The 19,741-nt window shown below is 52.9% G+C and overlaps 1 protein-coding gene and 1 non-coding gene across 6 annotated transcripts; both read right to left on the minus strand.

Annotated features, from left to right (window-relative positions):
- Positions 1-384: 384 nt before the first annotated feature.
- EIF4G1 (eukaryotic translation initiation factor 4 gamma 1) lies at positions 385-19,251 on the minus strand. 5 transcript variants are annotated; one of them, XM_052641612.1, is made up of 33 exons: positions 19,114-19,251; positions 18,237-18,293; positions 17,922-18,015; positions 17,544-17,630; positions 16,264-16,440; positions 15,932-16,031; positions 14,750-14,862; positions 13,858-13,950; positions 13,594-13,660; positions 12,490-13,311; positions 12,150-12,238; positions 11,871-12,057; positions 11,647-11,780; positions 11,366-11,524; positions 11,032-11,217; positions 10,648-10,845; positions 10,276-10,422; positions 9,844-10,080; positions 9,549-9,653; positions 9,275-9,434; positions 8,971-9,071; positions 8,288-8,390; positions 8,000-8,102; positions 7,543-7,775; positions 7,282-7,400; positions 6,980-7,152; positions 6,233-6,358; positions 6,001-6,082; positions 4,419-4,517; positions 4,172-4,306; positions 3,961-4,042; positions 3,705-3,845; positions 385-1,016 (listed from the first exon to the last, which is right to left on the minus strand). In XM_052641612.1, exons 3-33 carry the CDS (start codon positions 17,979-17,981, stop codon positions 832-834), a joined length of 4,803 nt encoding a protein of 1,600 aa, XP_052497572.1. In that variant the 5' UTR covers positions 17,982-18,015; positions 18,237-18,293; positions 19,114-19,251; the 3' UTR covers positions 385-831. The 5 variants fall into 5 exon arrangements, with proteins under 5 accessions (XP_052497572.1, XP_052497563.1, XP_052497579.1 ...); XM_052641603.1 differs by having other exon boundaries at positions 11,032-11,220; XM_052641619.1 differs by lacking the exon at positions 17,544-17,630 and having other exon boundaries at positions 11,032-11,220.
- Positions 9,151-9,226, minus strand: LOC128058465 (small nucleolar RNA SNORD66). Its single transcript, XR_008200481.1, has one exon. It is a non-coding gene; the product is annotated as a small nucleolar RNA SNORD66 (small nucleolar RNA).
- Positions 19,252-19,741: the final 490 nt, after the last annotated feature.

The raw sequence follows: 19,741 nt of genomic DNA on the forward strand, positions 1-19,741 counted from the left end.
TATCCTGGGCTCTCATGTCACAGATGAGACCTCAAAGCCGTACCAACTGCTAACTTCAAAACAGCCTGAAACCCGGGTCTTCACATACAGGGGTCTTACAGCACATTGTCATAGATCAAGACCAGCAAGTGTGTCCTATTAAGTACCCCATAGCTATGCCCCCTTTCTCCCCTCCTAACCTACAGGGAGCCCCACCATGTCCATTTTTGAGGGCCAACCATCCAAGCCAGACTCCCTAACCCTCCAGATCGTGGACAGGGGAAGAGGAAAGAGGGGTGCCCAGTTAGAGGGAAAAGTGTGCTACAGTGCCAGCTCTGGAAAGGAGGCTGCCCACCTATCCAGACTCCTTCTCCAGAGGGAGCAGGCCATAAAGCAGAGAGGCAGTGAGCGTAATTGAATTCATGTTTAATAATTACAGGCACCGTGCCCCCCCTTCCCCCTGCCCAGGCAGCAGGGGTGGTGCAGGGGCTGGGGCATATGCCCCCAGCAGCGAGGACGGCAGTCCCAAGAGTGATTTTCAGAAAATAAAAAAAGGACCCCAGGGGCAGGCGGTGGTGCCCCCCCCAAGACACACCAAATTTCAAGACTTTATATATAATATATCTCTGTGCCCCGGGGGGAGGAAAGGGACACCTGGCAGCATCTGGAGGGGGGGCCCCAGGCAGCCCCAAGCCATCCTGCCTCTTCAGCACTTTATTAGCTCAGACAACATCGCACTACAGGCACCCACTGCCACCGCCGCCGCTGCTGCCACACCCCCCTTGCAGTCCAGGCGGCTGGCTTGGCCATCCGAGTGTCCATGGGGCTCCAAGTCCCCGGCCCCACCCACCCTCAGTTGTGGTCAGACTCCTCCTCCTCCGCCTCACGAAGCCACTTGAAAAAAGTCGTGACAGATTTTAGGGCTACGCCCTTGCCCTGCTGCTCAGCAGGGTCCTTGCTACTCTCCCAGCTGTAGAAGGCGTCCTCCTTCACCACGTCCTCGTCATACAGCGCGTCGAAGAACATCCCAAGCAAGTCTGCAAGCAGGTAGAACAGCAGTTAGAGGCATGCTGTCCATAAGCACCCCATCCCACCATCCAGGAATCCCACCCCTAAGCGCCACTGTTGAAACAAGGCCCTGACATGCTGACATTTGTGTGTCTGGCCATTCCAGAGTGACTAGGTCTCTGACACCATGCTAATCTCATGATCTAACACACTGGTTCGCAAGAATGAGTCACTTGGCCAAAAGGTACAAACCTGCCCAGCCTCACCTCAGCAGCTTCAAGCTTCTCCCTGCAGAATTGGTACTCCTGAATTTGAGGCATCACAAAAGGCTGAGACATATCTCCCACAAAAGTCAAGGGTATAGCCTGGAACATTCACTAACCCCACCTCTGGCCCCATTTTACAAATTCTGACAAACGACCCTAATTTTCTCTTACTTTCCACACATCTCCTGAACATATATCCACCCCCTCTCTGGCCTTGACACTCTGACGTGTGATGTATCCTTTGCCAGGAACATTGTTTCTCTTGTCACCTTTTATCACCTTCCTAGTGAATTCCTTTAGGCTCAATTCAAGCACCCTCTCTGCTCTGCTTCTCCCTCGCCCGGAGCTTTCAGTCAGCCTTCCAATTCCAAAGCACTTGTACAACCCAGAACATAATCTATTCCATTCCCCACATGCACTGCCAGTCTTTCCAAAGAAAACAGTACATTCTTAAAAGCAAAAGGAGGTTGAGAAGTTGATTACATTTCTTTTGAATACAGCATAGAATCTAGAGTCCAGGCCTCGTGAAACACCGACTGACCATCTAAGGAAAACTGCAAGCCAGGATGTTCCTCAGGCACACACCCTCAAAGCCACAACCGAGGCTATGGACAGACAGCCTCCAACCTCTATCCCTCAGCAATGGCAGCAACTGATCACTTATCCCAAACTTGTTTTCCAAACCCCATGCATACGTATCCCAGTGACTCTACACAATCAATGGATCCATCACTCTGCCCCATATTTATAAGCCCAAGCTTCTCCCACCTAAACACTAAAAGCCTCCTTTTAACAACTACTATCTCTTCACAAACAAAAGATTTGTCTTTTGACAAGGGATTAGCTGAATTCAAACATTTCTTCTAGGGACGTCCCTGGTGGTCCAAAGGCTAAGACTGCCATGCTCCCAATGCAATCGGCCTGGGTTCAATCCTTGGCCAGGGAACTAGATCCCACAAACTACAACTAAGACTTGGCTCAGCCAAATCAAACAATAAAAGTATTTTTAAAAAATCTGTCTGCACTTGCTGTTTACTTCCTGATTCAAGGGAGTATTACCCTGTCCTTTCCAATCCAGATCCTGCCCCCTGCTTTACCAAATACTGTTTCTGCCAGGGTAGCCTCCATGTTTTCACATACCAGAGGCCCTAATTTTCAGATCTGTTCAAGCAGCATCTAGCATTATAGACCATTTCCCTCTCCTAATATGCCCTGTGCCTCAAGAAATGGGCCTTCAGCCCTGACCTCTTCCTCTCCAAATCAGATACCCTGACCTACTACCTACCTGACTGACATCTCTGATCATCCCCACCAGGACCACAAACTCAGTATGACCAAACTCAACTTGATCCAGTGGTCCCTACTATCATCTCACCTGTTAAAACCATCCTGGGAGTCATATGACTTCCAATCTATCACCCTATCCCCAGGCTGGTGTGTCTTCAATCTGCCCACCCCTCTCCCATCCCCATTTCCACCAGAGAGGCTGAGCCACTACCAACATGCCCCGATCGGCCAATCTAGCCACATTCACCCCACTCCAAATCACTCTTCCCACTAATGGCCAGGATGATCTAAACACTAAAAAACAATTTTTAAAATCCCTGCTTAAAATTCCACAAAGGCCAACTTTCCTGTCCTTAGGCTAAAGTCCCAAACTCATCCCATGGCTTACAGAGCCCTACATGACCTGGCCACATCCATCTCTCCAACGCACTTGCCTCACATACAACTGGCTGCTGTGCTCTTCCACACTGGCCTTCCTTTTTTACCTTGTATCATGTTTTCAACCTCAAGGCCTCCCTTTACATATACAGTTCATATACATATAAGTCTCCCCTTTCCCCTTTGTCATTTAAGTCCCCATGGGTCAATTCCCACTCATTCCCTCTGACTAGGTAAATTCTCCCAGAGTATCCTGCAGGACCCATCTTCCAGCACTTACCCAACTCCATGATCATGTGCGAACTATGTTTGACTTAATCACTGCTAATACCCCAACTCCAATGCCCTGGTACACAGTGTGTGGCAGGAGTACAACCTTAGTCACTCAGTCGTGTCTCTTTGTGACACCACACTCTGTAGCCCTCCAGACTCTCTTGGCCGTTGGATTATCCCAGCAAGAATATTGGAGTGGTTGCCATTTCCTCCTCCAGGGGATCTTCCCCACCCAGGGATCGAACCCATGTCTCCTGCATTGCTAGGCAAATTCTTTATACCTACTGAGCCATTGGGGAAGCACAAAATAGGCAGTCAATTAACCTTCAAGGCCAAGTCTAACTCCTTCCACTTGTCAGTAAGGAAACAGTGTTGGAGAGAAAAGGACTCAACCATGAGAATATTTTGCTCTCCAGGGACCACTCACTTTTCTTCAGTTGAGACCCTTTCCACCATTGTCGGGTAGTTCCTCCAGCCCACCCACCCTCACCATCCCCGTGGCCTGGCTCTTACTAGGGGGCTGGTCTAAGGTCACTACAAGGGCCTGGAGGGCATAGAGCGCCTGCAGCTCCTTCTGTTCGTCACATAGGTATTTCTGTAGCAGTTTCGCTCGTGCTTTCAGCACTGCAACATCCACTCGGAGAGAAGACTCAACTATAGGGAGAAAGACAGGGGTAAGTAGAATAATGCACCCTCAGCCTGGTTCAGAACTAGAGGTAAAGACCAAAACCACCCACCCTTGCCCCACCAACTCCCTGGCTCCTCTTACAGATAATTGCAGAATAGCAGACAGTTGTCATGAGGGCTCGAACTAATGTGTTGGATGTCACCTGCTGCTCGTTCAGGTTGGCCTGAGCAGGAGAAAGAGAAACAAATGGCTCAAAAGTTCTAAATTACGCCTGGAAGGCTCCATTCTTGTTGCCCCCACCAAGCACCACCTTCTCTCTCTCTCTCCATACCAGTCTCAAGGAGAAACATACCTCTATCCAGTCAAACACCCGCTGGTTACTGCTGCCCTCCTGCAGCAGCTTCTCCAGCTGCCTGCGCAGCTCCTCGAAGGAGAGCAACCTCTGGCCCGGTGCTTCTGACTCCTCTCCCAGGGTATACTCCACCTTCTGCAAGCAGAAAGGCCCATGTTCGGGAGGTAAACGCAACACACGAGGTAACAGAAGAGAAGAGGACTGGCCGGCCCCAAGTGCTAGAGTCCACCCAAGTCCGGTCACAAACCTGCGCAGTGACAAAGGCACTGACATCCTGGCCTTCAGGCAGAAATTCCTTCCAGCTGAGTCCAGCCTCTCGCCACAGGGTTCCCACCCTTTTAGGACCCTGGAAAACATTAGACCAACTCAGTAGACAGCTCTCGTTCTCTCCAAGAATCTAACAGCTTCACAAATATCGTCTAACAAATGCATACTGTAATCTCACTAGACACCTGCAAGCAGCTCAGGATGTTAAGATACTGCATGGGAACAGTGCGCCCATGGCCACAGTCTAGTACCGACCAAAGACATCAGTCAAATAACCATCCAGTCACGAGAAGTTACCTACCACAGCGCTATGAGACTCAGAAGATGGCCTGAGAGCCTCTCGGAAAATGTCAGCTAGGTCACAGGACTCTCAGAGAATTACTGGACCACAAAAGGTAAACAACCAAATCAAAACACCTCATCCAAGCCTTCCACACTCATCTACATTTCTCTTTCTAAAACAGTTTAACTTTTCATTATTCCAAGTAACAAATGCTTATGGGAGAGAACAACTTCTAACAAGTATTCAGCTCCCAAGTCCAGAAAAATTTAGAAGCAGATGTAACCCCAACGCAAATCAGAAAACGGCAGTGTTTCGAGTTCATTTTCTCTAAAGGGCAACAGATTCTGAAGCCATCGCAGTTTTACAACAACATAATCAGGATGATGTCATCCACTCTTGACAAAAGTACTTCATGGACTTTAAAAATGTCCATCTTAACACCATTAAAATCGAGTTGTCTCACAGCTGACATACCACATTTTAAAAATAAGACTAAGTTTATTCTTTCTTAGCAGTGCATAAATGTCACAAAATCCATGGCACCTTGGAGTCAATGAAATACTACTAGATCAATATGTTTTTTCTTCTGAATTATTACTCTATACTTCTTAGAAACTATCTGGTATACACTTTTACCTAAAAGAATATGAAAGGACAATTCCTCTCTGATTCAAAGACACTCCTCTGTGTTCGAGCTGAACTCTCTTAAAACTGTACTTCCTGACATCTCACCACCACTAAATACCACAGTCAACTTGCCCTTCCAGTCATTTCACCTTTGTATTTGCTAGTCAGTTAACTTTAATAAAGCAGTTTTTGTCGTGAACATCATCAAACAGACACCCCTCTGCAGTTTCACAGTACTTTGCCCAGTATGTGGTCAATGTTCTAAAAGAGGCTAGCTGAATGAATTAACTCATCAATCAAAGGCCTAGGACCTTGTGCTCAGTTGCTGAGTTCTGTCCAACTCTTTGCCACCCCATACTGTAGCTGCCAGGCTCCTCCGTCCATGGGATTTTCCAGGCAAGAATACTGGAGTGGATGGCCATTTCCTTCTCCAGAGGGCCTTAGATTCTCATTCTCCTCCAGCCTTGGCCAGAACCTACTATAGGAACTGGTCTGAGCAAGAGTGCCAGCCTCACCATTTTCCCTCCCACGTACCAACCCAGCACCACCATCCTGCCAAAGGACCATGAGGCTTCAGGGTCACCACCAGCACCCCAAACCACATGGTGGGAAGAGACGTCCTAAACAAACCACCTCTGAAAGGCTCACTCACCATGCTTTTGCACAGGAGCCCCAGGATCTCCAGCAACAGGGAAGCAGCCTTGCCCAGGGGTCTCAGAGGTTTTGTTATTTCCCTATAAGATAAACATTCTGTTGTTAAATTAGCCTCCCACACACTCTCAACATACTAGCCCATCAGTTCCTAAATCCAGGGCTCTGACCCACCACACCTCCTTTCTCCTTCTTATTTTTACCTCCTCTCAATTCCACCAGAGGGGGCTTACCTGAACAGCTCCCCCATTGGCACCCCACCTTCCTGCAGAATGGGCGTTATCAATTCTGCTAGGTAGAGCCACACATGAGGGATGTCAATTTCCATGTCTTCAGCCAACTCTAGAATTTCATATAGCCTGCATAGGGAATTCAAAGTCAGGATCTTCTAAGACAAGCCTGCACTCCTTTGTTGCCCTCCTTTTGAGGCAACAAAGGCATGACTAAAGGCATCAACTGCAGGACCGTCCTCAGGAACATTTCCTAAACACGGGGCAATTATCTCACACTAAGTGAAAGTCACTCAGGTGTGTCTGACTCTTTGTGACCCCACAGACTATAAGGTCCATGGAATTCTCCAGGCCAGAATCCTGGAGTGAGTAGCCTTTCCCTTCTCCAGGGGATTTTCCCAACCCAGGGACTGAACCCAGGTCTCCCGCTTTGCAAGCAGATTCTTTACCAGTTGAGCCACAAGGTAAACCCAAGAATATTGGAGTGGGTAGCCAATCCCTTTCTCTAGCAGATCTTCCTGACCCAGGAATCGAACTGGGGTCTCCTGCATTGCAGGTGGATTCAGGGAAGCCCTATCTCACACTAAGGCCACCTTCTTCTCCTTAGATAGCTCACCCCCAACCACGCCAAAACTTATGTTGACCAGAATGGCTGAGGAGCCTACACTCTTATTCAAGGTTCACAGGTCCTACGAAGGAAAGAAAGATATGAGAAGGTAAGAACGGGAGGCCTGCAGAGGCCAGTCATACCCTTGGTAGTACTGAGCAGTGGAGAGGTGCCCGGCACAGAGCAGCTGGTGCAGCAGCCGGCCCATGTGCTCCCGCGCGATGGCGCTGCGCTCCAGTGTGGACTCGATGCCATGCCGTACAAAGATAAAGAGCAGGGAGGGCGAGGCCAGCTCCTGCACGCACTGCACTGCCTCCTGTGGGGGCGCAGAGCACAGAAGGGAAGCCAGTCACTGTGCGGCTCAGACCCTCCACCCCTGCCTGTCAGCACATGCCCCTTCCCATCCACCCTGTCATCCCTCACTCAGACCGCTCTCACAGCTTACCTTCATGTCATTGAGATGGAGGTACTCCTCAATGATGGCCCTGGATTTCTTCTCCAGCTCCTCTTCAGAGAGCGCAGCCTTCGGGGGACTCACCGGGGGGAGGGCAGCTTCTCGCTTCACTGAGCAGAGAAAAACATATCACAGATTCATCAGTTCCAGTCTTCCTAGCAAACAGGGTCTGAAGCCCTAAAGACACGGTCTGTGGACTGGTTGGTCCCAAACCAGCCCACACTCTTCTCTTCCCCTCCCCTGGCCCCTTACCAGCTTCCCGCCCGCGGTCCCGATCCTCCGTGAGGCTAGCTGCCTTGCGCAGTCCATCAGGCTGAGAGGGCCGCTCTCTACTCCGTTCCTCCACTTCCTTGCTGAAGCTCCGCTTGGTGGCGGGTGTCCGGGCGCGATCAAGCCGGTCACCACGGTCACCTCCCCGTTCACTCCGCTCTAGGCGGTCTCCCCGGTCCCCAGCTTTCTCACCTCGTTCCCGGCTCAAGCTACTCCTAGAAGATAGGCACATCGTCTCTCACCTGTACTGCCCAGGTGCACTCCAGTTTTGACTATCAAACACGCTGAGCAACTGTCTGGCCTTGTTCCTGGCAGCAGGAATACACCCCAACTCAGTCAGGAGCTCTGAGCATTACAGGTGTTAAGAATTCCTGTGTTAGCAGCCAAAACCCAGTGAGCACTCTCAGTGTGATGAACAGAGACACCAAGGAAACCTCACCTCTGCACCACTCGTCTGTTATCTGTGCTTTCTGTTGGCACTGCTTGTTGAAGGGCTGAGAAGCGATTCAAGGTACTAGTAGCTGGACGAGCAGCTTCTGATGCTGGGGAAGCAGAAAACTCAGATTAAAGACACCTGGTCCTAGTTCTGGCACTAAGGTAGTTCAGTCCCCAGTCCCGAGTACGCACCACCTCTATGATCTAACCACTATGCAGTGAAAGCCTCCCATACAGACAAGGCTCTGCCCTCAAGAGAGCTGAAAAACCACAGTGACGGTGGCCTCCATACCTGCATCGGAGGGCTTGGCTCCTGAGCCTCCACTGCTACCCTTGCCCCAGCTCAATCGGCCTCCAGGTGCAAACAGCTGGTTATTAGAATCAATGGAGCCAGGCTGAGGAAGGAAAGCGAGTGGAGAGTCATGGGTCTGATCCAGTCAAAGCCCCCAGCCAGCCCCTACCACAAAGAGCCACAAACACCCTAGACCAGTAAATATTTCAGGCTTTACAGACCATACAGTTTCAACTAGCTGACTCTGCCACTGTAGCACAGGGGCAGTCACACACAGCACTCACAAGGCAGGACTGTGGCTCTGTGCCAGAACCTTACAGACACTGAAATTTACATTTTATAAAAATTATTGTCACAAAGTATCACTTTTTTCCTCCAACCATTAAAAAAATGTAGGAAACTCACTTGTAGCTTGTGGGTATATAGAAGTACAGAATGGTTGGATTTGGTACACATGTCAGGGTGCTGATCACTGGTTCAGACCAATGTGAACTCACTCCCTAGAGATGGCAGTCCTGCCCAGTAATCTAATTAATTGGTCTAAGGGGGAAAACTCAAGTTGTCACCTTCCCAACTTCAGGAAGCAAGGGGACTAAGATCCAAGCCTATGCTTAAGGCCCGTCTGACCACTCTTTTATTCTCCCATTACTAACCATCATCCCTTCCAACATATACACCCCTACCTTCGTGATCTTGGTGAGTCGAGAAGTGTCAATAGGGCGGCTGCCCTTGCTGATGGGTACTGTGTTCCAGCCACCATCATCCACAAGTGGAAGGCCACGGCCTGGAACAGCAAGGAAATCACACTGGAATGATAAGTAAGTCCCAGCAACTCTGTTCTGGGGAGCTGCCAACAGCCTCCCTTCCTCAGATCCTCAGTTCCATCACGGGGTCTCAGTGGCCCAGACACGTGGCACTAATAAGAAGTCATCAGTGGAAAGCATAACCCCTCACACTGTCCCCCCTCAGTCCCAGCCTCAAACTCACTGATGGGTGGGCCTGGAGGGCCACCTCGACGCTTGTCGCTGCCCTTGGCCATTAGCTGCTGCACTTTTATGTGCTCCCGATGCTCCTCCATCTCAGCTTCCTTGTGGATTTGGTCAATTGTCTTGGGACCCTGGTCCCCTCGGCGTGGCACCCAGTTGCTCTGTGGGACAAGCCAGTCACAGGGTAATTACATCAGAGAAGACCAGACCAGTGTCAGGAAGTGGGGGCTGTGGGGTCAGAGGCAGCAGACTGACGGAAAAGAGGGAACACACACCTTTCGCAGATCCAGCACGTCCTGCAGCATAAAGCGGATCCGGGATGAAGTCTTCTTTTCCTTAATGATTTTTTCCATCTGGTTGAAATACTGATCCATCCGGGGCTAGCAAGAAGCAAAGGGATCAAGGTCACCTGCAGCTACAGACCCCGCCGCTCCTCAGGCTTTCAGCCCTACCACTGCAGCTCAGGGGCACACAGTGCCACGCCGACACAACAGCCGAGAAGGGCTCTGGTCAGTGTGCGGCAGACCCCAAGTGCTTCAGCCTGCCTCGCCCGTACCCGAGGACCCCTACCTTGGCCTTCTCAAAGTCCAGGTCTTTGCCAATGGTGGTGAGCAGACGACAAAGGCATTCAAGGGACTCTTCATCATGGTTCTTAAGTAGTTTAACCACACAGTCATGCATGATTGCCTCTGTTAACATCTTCAGTTTGAACAACTCCCCGATAAACTTGATATTGCCTAATGAGCGCCGCCGGGCTATGTCTCGAGCCTCTTCCAGCTCTTCTTTCAGGCGCCCCCGTTCCTCTGCCTGTCGGTCATAGGACAGCGGTCACATCAAAAAGACACCAGCCACACAGTTAAAACCTTCCCTCTACTACCTGGATTCCTAAACCTAGCAACAAGCACTCACATTCTAAGGTAGAGAACCCCCCAAACACCACTATCCCCACTCCCACTTCTGCAGCTGAGGAGCAACTGGGTGGAGTAGTGGAATTTCTCTCACCGTAGCAGCTTCATCCATCTCTTTTTGCTTCTTCTCAAAAACCTCATCATCATCTTTGTCTTTTTCAAACTCCTTCTGACATCGATTTAACAACAGTTTTCGGAAGTTCACAGTCACTGTTGGCTTTTCTGTAGTGGGCACTTTCAGCTGTACGTCAAAGAGAACGTCACATTCAGACCAGTCGAGAGCAGGGCAAGGAAAACCCTCCAAAAGTCTTCAACTATGTGACCCCTGAAGACCTCTGGCCGGCTCTGCCTCCTTCCGGCTGCCACTACCAGCAAAGGATGGAGGAGAACCAAGAAGCTGGACTCAGAGGCTTAGGACGAGATGTAAGAACTAGACCACAAAGCTTAGAGAATGGTGGAAACTAACCGCCATGAGGCAGCGGCACATGTTGGCATAGGCCACGGAGAAGTTGGGTTCTGAAATGGCCTTCTCGAAGATGAGGTCAATGACCCCTTTGAGACGTTCCTCGGTATCAATGGCTAGCTGCGTCACTTGCTTCATCAGCTGCTGGAACATCTGGGGTGTCAGCTTATTCAAGATGGAGCGCACCCTGCGGAACAGGTCCTGGAGAAGAGAGGGAACAGAGAAGACAGAATCCAGTGACGTGTTCAGGGGCTGCAGGGAGTGGGGGAGAGGGCCACGGGGACTCGGATAGGTGCTAGTGATGAGAATGGCCAGAGGTAGAGGTCATCCTGGCTCAGAGAGTAGACCTTGAAGAAAACTGGAGACCAAGGAACAACCTGCAGGTACCTGGGTTTTGCTGCCATCAGCATCCTCTTCTCCTCGGTCCTTATCAGCCGCTGTCCGCTTGCTACTGGGTTTCCAGGCCTTTTCTGCTTTGTTTAGCTTTATATCTTCGGTCATTGACACTGTGGCAATGATCTTGCGTGGCTCCTTTCGGAGGCCCTGCTGAGATCGCCGGGGTCCCAGGCCAGCCTGCTAAGCAAGGAGCGGGGACAAAAGACAGGGAACCAGTCAGCACAACGACCACCATCGCCTACATCTCCAGGGCAGACTTCTCCCCACCCCTCAATGAGCTACAGGGGCCAACACCCCCAGCGCATCCCTTGCCAGTCCCACTCACCGGCCCTCGGGGCAGCTCCCCACCTGGCCCACCCCTCGGGGGCCCACGGTTGCTAAGGGCTGGTCGGCCAAGGTTGGCAAAGGATGGAGTGAAGTCTGGGCCACAATTTATGCCCTGAAGTCTAGAGGGGTCCAACGGTCGCAATGGTGTTTTATTGGCCTGTGAAAAAGACAGAAAAGGTATCAGAAGCAAGACAGGGCTAGCTACTGACCACTCTTTCAGGACCTCTGGCTCCTCCTCAGTCAGCCAACCAGCATAAACTCTCCCTCAGGCCTACCAACCTTATCCAACACCACATCACTGATGTGGGGCAATCCCTCAGGCTTCTGCATACTGGCAAAGATGAACTGAAAGCCAAGCAGGAACTCTCGGTCATAACGCTTTTTCTCCTCAAGGTTTAGAGGCTTCCACTGATCTACAAGGAAGACAGGATGAAGCAATCATACTGCTCTCTCCTGGGTCCTGACAAGCATATTCAACCCTCTCACCCCTTCTTTCCACATACCTGACTTATATTCATACTTCTGTTCCCCCGGCTGGATGTTCTCTGCATTTTGAATCTTGTCCTCCTTTGACTCCCAGGTCTCCTCTCCTTCCTCAGACCGCAGGGCCACAATGCTGCCCTCAGGCTCTGGGCTGGGATTGCTGCCTACAGGTGGCTGGTTTTCCGCCTCTGGTGCCCCTGGGTTCGCCTGGAACCATTGCACATTCTGTTTTGGTTGCACTGTCTCCACTGTTCCACACCCACACTCTGCCCTGCTCCTTCCACGTTCTGCTCCCTTACCTCCTTGAAGGCATCTAGAAGGTCTCCTACAGCTTCCTTCTTATTGAGCTCCTTAATTTTCCGTCTCCTCTTTGGCACAGACACTGCCACTATTTGGGGGGGAGGAGTGAGAATAACTTAAGGAGTACCCCAACCTCTGGGAAAAATAAAAAGAAGTCACTGTACAATATTCCCTTTTTTTGTCACATCCTCTCTCAACTTCTAATTCCTCAATCTAGCCCTTGAGAGTTCCATTGCAGGGCTTCTATGACCCAGACACAATGGCCCAAGAGCTCACCCATCAACAAAGGAAAAAACCACACCCAGGCTGCCCTACCTCCACCATCCAGTAGCACCTTACCTTGGGTGGCTACTGCCACCTCCAAATTCTGGGATAGCTGGGCTGGGACAGGGGTGCTCTCAGGGGGGAGAGGTTCCTCTCCTCCCTTCTCACCCTCAGCTTCTCCTTCCTCTTCCTCTTCTTCCTCCTCCTCCACGTCCTCCTCCTGAGCAGGGGAAGCCACTGGAGGAGGCAGAGCTGGGGTAGCAGAAAGGACAGTCGGGGGAGTCACTGACACTGTAGCCTCCTTGGCCTGTTCCTCTGGTTCACTGACTGGGCTTAAGTCCACAGGTGGTGGTGAAGGGGCTCCGTTGAGTAGCTCCTCAGGTTGGGCAGTTGGAGCAATAGGCATGGGGGATTCGGAGGGACGAGCTGGAGGAGGGAGAGGGGCAAGCTCTGGGCTTGACTCCACCTCTGGTTCCAAATTCTCAGATGGGACTGTGCCATTAGGCTCAGGAAGAATTTCCACCTTGTGAGATGCCAGGGGGCTGGGAACCTGGAGAGGACTGGAAGAGAACTCAGATTCTGGAACTGGTTTGCTCAGCGTCACTTCTACTTCCAATATGGGTTCAGCGAGGGGAGTGGGTTCTGGAGAGAGGCAACATAGCTCCCCACTTTCAGGGGGCGTGGGGGTTGATTCTTCTACAGAGGTCTGTATCATCCCTGTTGTCACTGTGTCCCCAGGAACAGAGAGGACTGCGAGATTAGGCTCAGACCCCGGTTCCAAGACTGGGGGTGGTGATGGGGTCGGAGAAGGTGACGAAGGCTGGGATTCTGAAGGGCTGTGCTCCGGGCCAGGCAGCCCTGGCCGCTCCCCACTGATTGCTCCCTGCGACCGGTCATCTGCACCATAGGAAGAACAGGTAATCAGAGGCAAGCCCTTCCCTGTGATTGTTGTTCCTCCTCCCAGCCAAGCATTCCCAACCTGATAGCCCCTCCTACACATACCAGTCTTCTCCCCCTAGGTCTTTTTCATTCCCACTCAAAATCCAATCTGCCCTTAAATACTACTATACTTGAGACCTAAGTCATTCTTCTCTGACACCCAGTTCAAGTCACTCTACTTCCTTGGCATTTTCAACACTCCTTTTCCCCATAAGAGCCAAGCCCCAACTGCTTACTTACCTGGCCGGACGACGACAGCAACCTGGGGTGTCTCCCCATTAGCCTGAGGCTCCAGACCGCCTCCCGTCTGCAGAACACAAAGGGTTACCAAGTTTGCCCTGAAGAGTCCCACAACCCTGCTACAGCCATTTCTACTTTAGCTGCCTAGAAATCCAGGAAAGCAAGGAAATAAGTCCCTTATTTGAAGAAAAAGATCAAGGGACCTGGGAATCCAGGGAAGAACAGCCATCCCAGTCAGGGCATCACTCAAAGGACAGACAGTACCTGGAGAGGGGTGGGTGTGGAGGCAGTGCGGGCCCCAGACATGATCTCCTCCGTGATATCCTTCCCTCCTTGGTTTGGGTCTCGAATTCGGATCTGGGGAAAAAAAGCTACGGGATAAGTGGGAAACAGGAGCAACCCACCTCTCCACCCTGCCCCGCTCCTGAGACTCCAAGCCAACCCCCCCACCCCCTACTGGGAAGCAGGTGGGTGGGTGCCAGAAACCCTGTGAGTTCTACTGTCAACCCATCCGGCAGCTCTTGTAGTCTCTGCCCTGGCCCCCACCCCTAAGACACTCTTGACCTCACAGAGCAGACATGTACATCACAATGCCCCTCCCTCCCTTATCCCTGCCCCACCAGTCCCCAAGAAGTGGCTGCATGCCTGGGGGCCCAGGACCCCCATCTAGCACCCATCCGGCTCACTTGTGGCTAGTCTGCCTGATCTCTGGGGGCAGGGCCCAGATCCAGTGGGTGGAGCCAGGGTGACTCAGCGGCTTCCCCAGCCCTGGCACCCTATTCTGGGCACCACGCCCAGGGCTTGAGGACTGAGCAGGGGCGGAGGCCTCAAGAGCTTCCAGGACTGGGGGGTGGGGACACAGAAAACAAACCATTTTCAAGGCAAGCCACCAGAAACCCAAAACCAAACTTAGATATTATGGACAGAGAACCCAGGTCTCTCAAGAATTTCCCTACCAGACACTTCAATCTTCTAGTGAGCTTCTTCCATACTGAAATCGTAGTACCTTAAGAACAACCTGAGCATTTCGCACATCCCCATTCTCTGCCTACTCTCAGGTGAAGATCTCCCTCAACTTCCTGCTCCTTGACCCACAAAGTGCCTGACCTTGATCCTTGCTTTCCCAGATGTCCTACAACCCCTTGCTGCTACTCACCGTCTTCCGCTCCCTCTTGGGAGCAATCTGGGGTGGCTGGTTCATCAGAACAGGTGGGGGAGCCACACCAGTGGGAAACTGCTGCACACCCTGCGCTGGGTAGTAAGCGCCAGCTTGGGGGAGGGGGGGGACAAGGAAAGGAAGAATAGTGGCAGGGTCAGGGCCCAACCACAAATGCCTGCTTGAGCACAAATGCCTCCCAGCCCCCGGAGAACCTCTCATCACCCATAGCCGGCCCCTTACCCTGCCCCACCCTCCTCCTCCCCAAGGGAATTAGATGTCTGTCAAAGCTGGGGAACCAGTCTGAACTGCGTTTACAAGAATTCCTAACACTGACACACACACCCCTTGTAGGCAGGCACTCCTTCCCCACCACACACCAGCTACTATGTCTGTTCCTCTTCTACCCCGTAAGGTAACATGGATGCATCCCACCCCCAGCAAACACACACATATACTCTTAGAGAGCAGCAACTACTTAACCTGAAACAGAATCAGGTCTTTGGCTGGGAATGATAAAAACAGATTTGCCAACCCTGTTCCATTCAACCTGAGTCCAATTCCAGTCTCCAGCCCTCTGCTAAGGGGCAAGGAAACAAAAAGTAACATTATGAACCAGGCCCAGGATGAGGAAAATTCCTTAAAGCAATGGTCTCCAAAATGGGATACATTCTTTAATATCATCCATAACCTCCACTTGCTTTTGACAAGCAACATTGCTATTTGTTTAAATTCTGCATACGTATAACAAACAAAAACATACACGTATTAGAAGTACATACTCAAAATTTTTCCTGATGGTCAAAAAATTTTGGAAACCACTGCCATAAAGAACAGACTAATCCTTTCCTAGAATATAAATGAAAAACAGCTACAGAAACCTCCCAAATCCATGTTACATGGGCTCCCCCCAACCAGGGAACAAGTGTCAGGGAATATTTACTGACAGGTCCTCAAACTAGCACCTGAACTATATTCCTTGATGTGGGGAGGACTCTACAACTCTCAACAATAGTCTAAAATCCTCTCCCCACCACCCCCCAATACCAGTTACATATTAAGCACCAATCCTGACTACCGCTATCATTTTTAGAGCAAGAGACAGGCCTGGGAAGGGTCCTAGAAATTAGGCAAGTTTAAATGCTCCCTGGGACTCACTCTCCGACTTCAGACCCCGCTTACCGTAGGTCCCAAACTCTGTAGGGCTTGCACCTGGGTAGAAGCTTGGGGCTCCCGGCTGCACAGGATACTGCTGTGTCGGGACAACATATGTGGAACGGCCCTGATGGAGGGGATGGGGGATAAGGAGGGGAGAGAAGGAGTTGAGGGAGCTATGAATACCACATCAGACTACAAAGAGAATGCAGGGCAAGACAGGACAAGCCAACTCTGGGCAATGACCAGAAGAAAGTCCCACCTCTAGAGGAGAGACGGGACTGGAGGATCCGGGTTGGGGGAGGTGGGGGAGCGGGGACAAGGTTGTGTGGCTTCAGTACCCAAGCCTCCAGCCTCACCTGTCCAGGGATGTAGTAGGCCCCCTGGGAGGCTGGGTAGGAGATCTGGGAAGGGATCATCATTACTTGGGATCCAGCAGGGTAGACATGGGCAGCTGGGCCAGGGCGGGCAGGGGCTGCACTCTGCACTCGGGAGGCTGCACTGCTCGGGGGCTGGGCCCGGCTAGGGTAGAAGTGCTGTCAGGAGGGAGGAAGGCAGTTGGCACTGGGCAGGGGAGGAAGTGGACAGCAAAATGGCCATTCCACTATGTCTCTAGTCTGGAGAGAAGTACCAGGGGCTTTGGAACATGGGACCAACACTGCCAAGACTCACTTGACCAACTGATGGTTAAGTGGCCTCTTGAACTCACGTGTGCCCTCCAAACTCAGGTACACACTTTGCACTCGGTATATTTACTCCCTCCCTGCCATGCATACTCATGTCACCTCCTCCACGCTATCCTTCAGCAGAGGCTTCCTAACACCCAGATGCATCATGCCTAAGTAAAGCCTTTTTCAGCAGCATACTCCCCAGCATGCACTGCACCGTCCTAACGTCCTGAGGAGCTAACCGCTAACATGCAACTTTCCCAGTTCCCAGATACGCGCTATGCAAGATTTAGCCCCTAACATGCACTGGTCAGCCTCAGACTGAGGACCTGGACAACCAACAAGTCCCCACCCTGAGGAACCCCAGTCCCTGCGTCTAGCCCCTGACTAGGGAGGAGGGTAAGGGTGAGACCAGGAGAGAGTCCAGGATTAGCAAAGGGGTATTACCTGCAGAGACCTGAATCCTCCCTGAGAGCACATGGGGACAGGAAAGAAGAGAATTATCCCCAAGGTGATGAGGGGGAAAAAAATGAGGAGGCAGGACAAGAATCCGCTCCCATTTAGTGAGGAAGAATTTAGGAATAGAGAAAGGTAAGAACCAGCTGGAATGTTTCTCTTCCCACAGTCCAAAGAGAAAGAAGGGATGAGGAACGGAGCAATGGCGACCTCCTAGTAAAAGGAGGAAATAGGAAAGCAGGAGTTGGCAGCAGGGCCCAAAGCGCTGCCCCCAGTTCTCAAGGCACCAGAACCCCTAGCAATGCCATCCCCACCAACAACATACTCTTCGAGGGGCCAGCCACCGTGAGTAATCAACAGTGCAGAGTGCAGAGCCGCATGAAAGAACACATAGCAACTGTCAGGAAACTGGGGCAGGTACAGGGCCTCCAGAGTTTCCATCCTAGGCCCAAACTGGCCTAAGCTTTACGTGGCTCCCACCCAGGCCCCCTACTCCCCTCCCCACAGCCCCTCACCTGGCGGGGCTGAGAAGGCGTGTTCATTTGTGTCGCTTGAGGCGTACTGAACACCACCGGTGCTGTCTGCCCCGGGGGAAACGCTGGCTGAAGGGGGGAGACCAGATTTCAGCAAGAGGGGAAACCCAGGTGGTGCAGAAACTCAAGCTGATGAAGGGGAGCAGATCCGTGGCAAGAGACTCAACAGTCCACATATACCCTCCCCAAGACAGCCCCTGGAACAGCCTGGGGGCCCTGTCTCAATTTGGCAGCAGGAAGCTGCACTTTGCCCTGACACAGAAGGGGGTGGGAAAATCCAGAGGTTGGAACCTGTTCCTGACCCGGCTGCCTGGTCTCCCCAACCCCCACCCCAGTCCCTGTTAATTCCTCCCTAATTACCTGTGGGAGTCCAGGGGATGGGGCAGGTGGGGGGCCTGTGGGCTGTGGAGCTTTGTTCATTTCATTTGGTGCCACATCAGGGTCCCCCCAGCACCTGTTGGGAAAGAGTGAGGCTCAGAAAAGGAAAGGGACACAAACTTAAGGCAAATGGAGTGGGGGAGGGGTTGAAGCAAGGGCTGGGTCCCACAATGAGCCCGGGAGGCGCCAAGGGGGTAAAGGAACATTAAAGACCCAGCTTATGTCCCCACCAACACTCTGTCAAACCCTCACCACCTCCAACCACCCCCCGATCTGCTGAAACAGCCCTTCACTCACCCCCTCGGTTAAGAACAAATCCACGGTGCGGCCTACAGGTTCTGGGCATCCGAGGGCCTGGGGTTGGGAGGTGAGGGGTATCAACCTGGCTCCGCGGGGCCCAAGACCAACCAGACCGGAAATTCCAGGTCTCGCTGGCACCAGGCTCCCGGATCACAAACGGAGCTAGCAGCTTCGGCCGTGTTGTCCCCACCCCCCACCCGGGGACACCGGGTTCGGGGCCTGGCCCAGGGGCACACGAGGCACGCCTGCCGTGGGTAGCAGCGGAGGCACCCACGCGGGGCCAGAGGCGAGGCCTGCCGCCGCCCGGCAGTGGAGGCCAGGAAAGGCGGCAGTCAGGCCGTAAAAGGCCAGGCGGGCGGCGGCCGAAGAAGAGCCGGTCTGAAGCAAGTGAGGGTCGGCCCGGAGGGCGGGCGGGGCCGGGGGCTCCTCCCTGCCCGCCGCCGCCGCCTCCCTCCCCTGCGCCCTCCCTGCGCAGCGCCGGCCAGTGCCAAAGAACAACGTGTCACTTCCCGGCGGCCGGGCCGCAAAGGGGGGAGGGGGCGGCGGGCCGGGAGCCGCGGTGCCTGCGCCCGCGAGGCCTCCTCGGGTCGGGCCGAGGTGGCACTTAGCGGCCGGGAAACCCGGCGCCCTCCCGGCCTGCGGGGACCGCATATTCCGGCCCCGCGCTCCCCCACCCCCACCCAGCAGCCAGGCCGAGCCAGGCCGGGCACACGTGGGCCGGGGATCGGGCCCTGGCGGGCCGGGGCCCGGGCTTGGGCCGCGGGGCCAGGGCGCTGGGGCGGCGGCGCAGGGTAGCCGATCCCGGCCCGGATGGCGGCGGATGCGGGGGGAGGGGGTGGGGGGGCCGGGTCGGGCCCGGACATGGCGGCTTTACCTTCAGTCTCCTTCAGTCCGCGCGGCCGAGCCCCACGCAGCCGCACAGACGTAGTCCACAACCATTTCCGGCTCCCCGCACGGATCCCGCTCGGCGGCCACCGCTTCTCCGCAGGCGCAGCCGGCCGCCCCACGTGACCGGCGCAGAGGGCGGAGCAGCGCCCGGCGCCGCGGAGCACATGGGATTTGCCCCGCCTTATCATGTGACAGCCACTGCCCGCCTCTTGTCGCCTCCCGAACTTTGGAACTCCCAGGCCGACCCGTCTCCGCGTCTGTGTTCCGCGATTTTTTGGTTCATTCATACTTTGAGCAAGCATTTATTGAGTGCATACTGAGTGCTAGGCGAAGTGCTGGCTGAGGGTTGAGAATACTGACATTAAAGACTCGGTCCCGCCGAAGTAAACCATGGACAAAAACGGAAAAAAAGACAAATTAGGTAGCCTTTGAAAATAATGTAAATTAGATATAGAACTATTAAACTGGGTGTTAACGCTAAAAGAATTGAAATATTCTAAGTAGGGAGTAAGGCAATGGCACCCCACTTCAGTACTCTTGCCTGAAAAATCCCATGGACGGAGGAGCCTGATTGGCTGCAGTCCATGGGGTCGCGAAGAGTCAGACACGACTGA

Source organism: Budorcas taxicolor, chromosome 1 (assembly GCF_023091745.1).
Source record: "Budorcas taxicolor isolate Tak-1 chromosome 1, Takin1.1, whole genome shotgun sequence".
Classification (NCBI taxonomy): Eukaryota; Metazoa; Chordata; class Mammalia; order Artiodactyla; family Bovidae; genus Budorcas; species Budorcas taxicolor.

What these genes read in the sequence shown, in the direction of transcription:
- EIF4G1 (XM_052641603.1), bottom strand. Translation starts at nt 17,981, where the DNA reads ATGAACAAAGCTCCACAGCCCACAGGCCCCCCACCTGCCCCATCCCCT. An exon ending in CCTACTACATCCCTGGACAG is followed by an intron (nt 16,032 to 16,263) that starts GTGAGGCTGGAG and finishes CCCCTCCATCAG; the next exon opens with GGCCGTTCCACATATGTTGT. An exon ending in TGGACTTTGAGAAGGCCAAG is followed by an intron (nt 9,654 to 9,843) that starts GTAGGGGTCCTC and finishes GCTTCTTGCTAG; the next exon opens with CCCCGGATGGATCAGTATTT.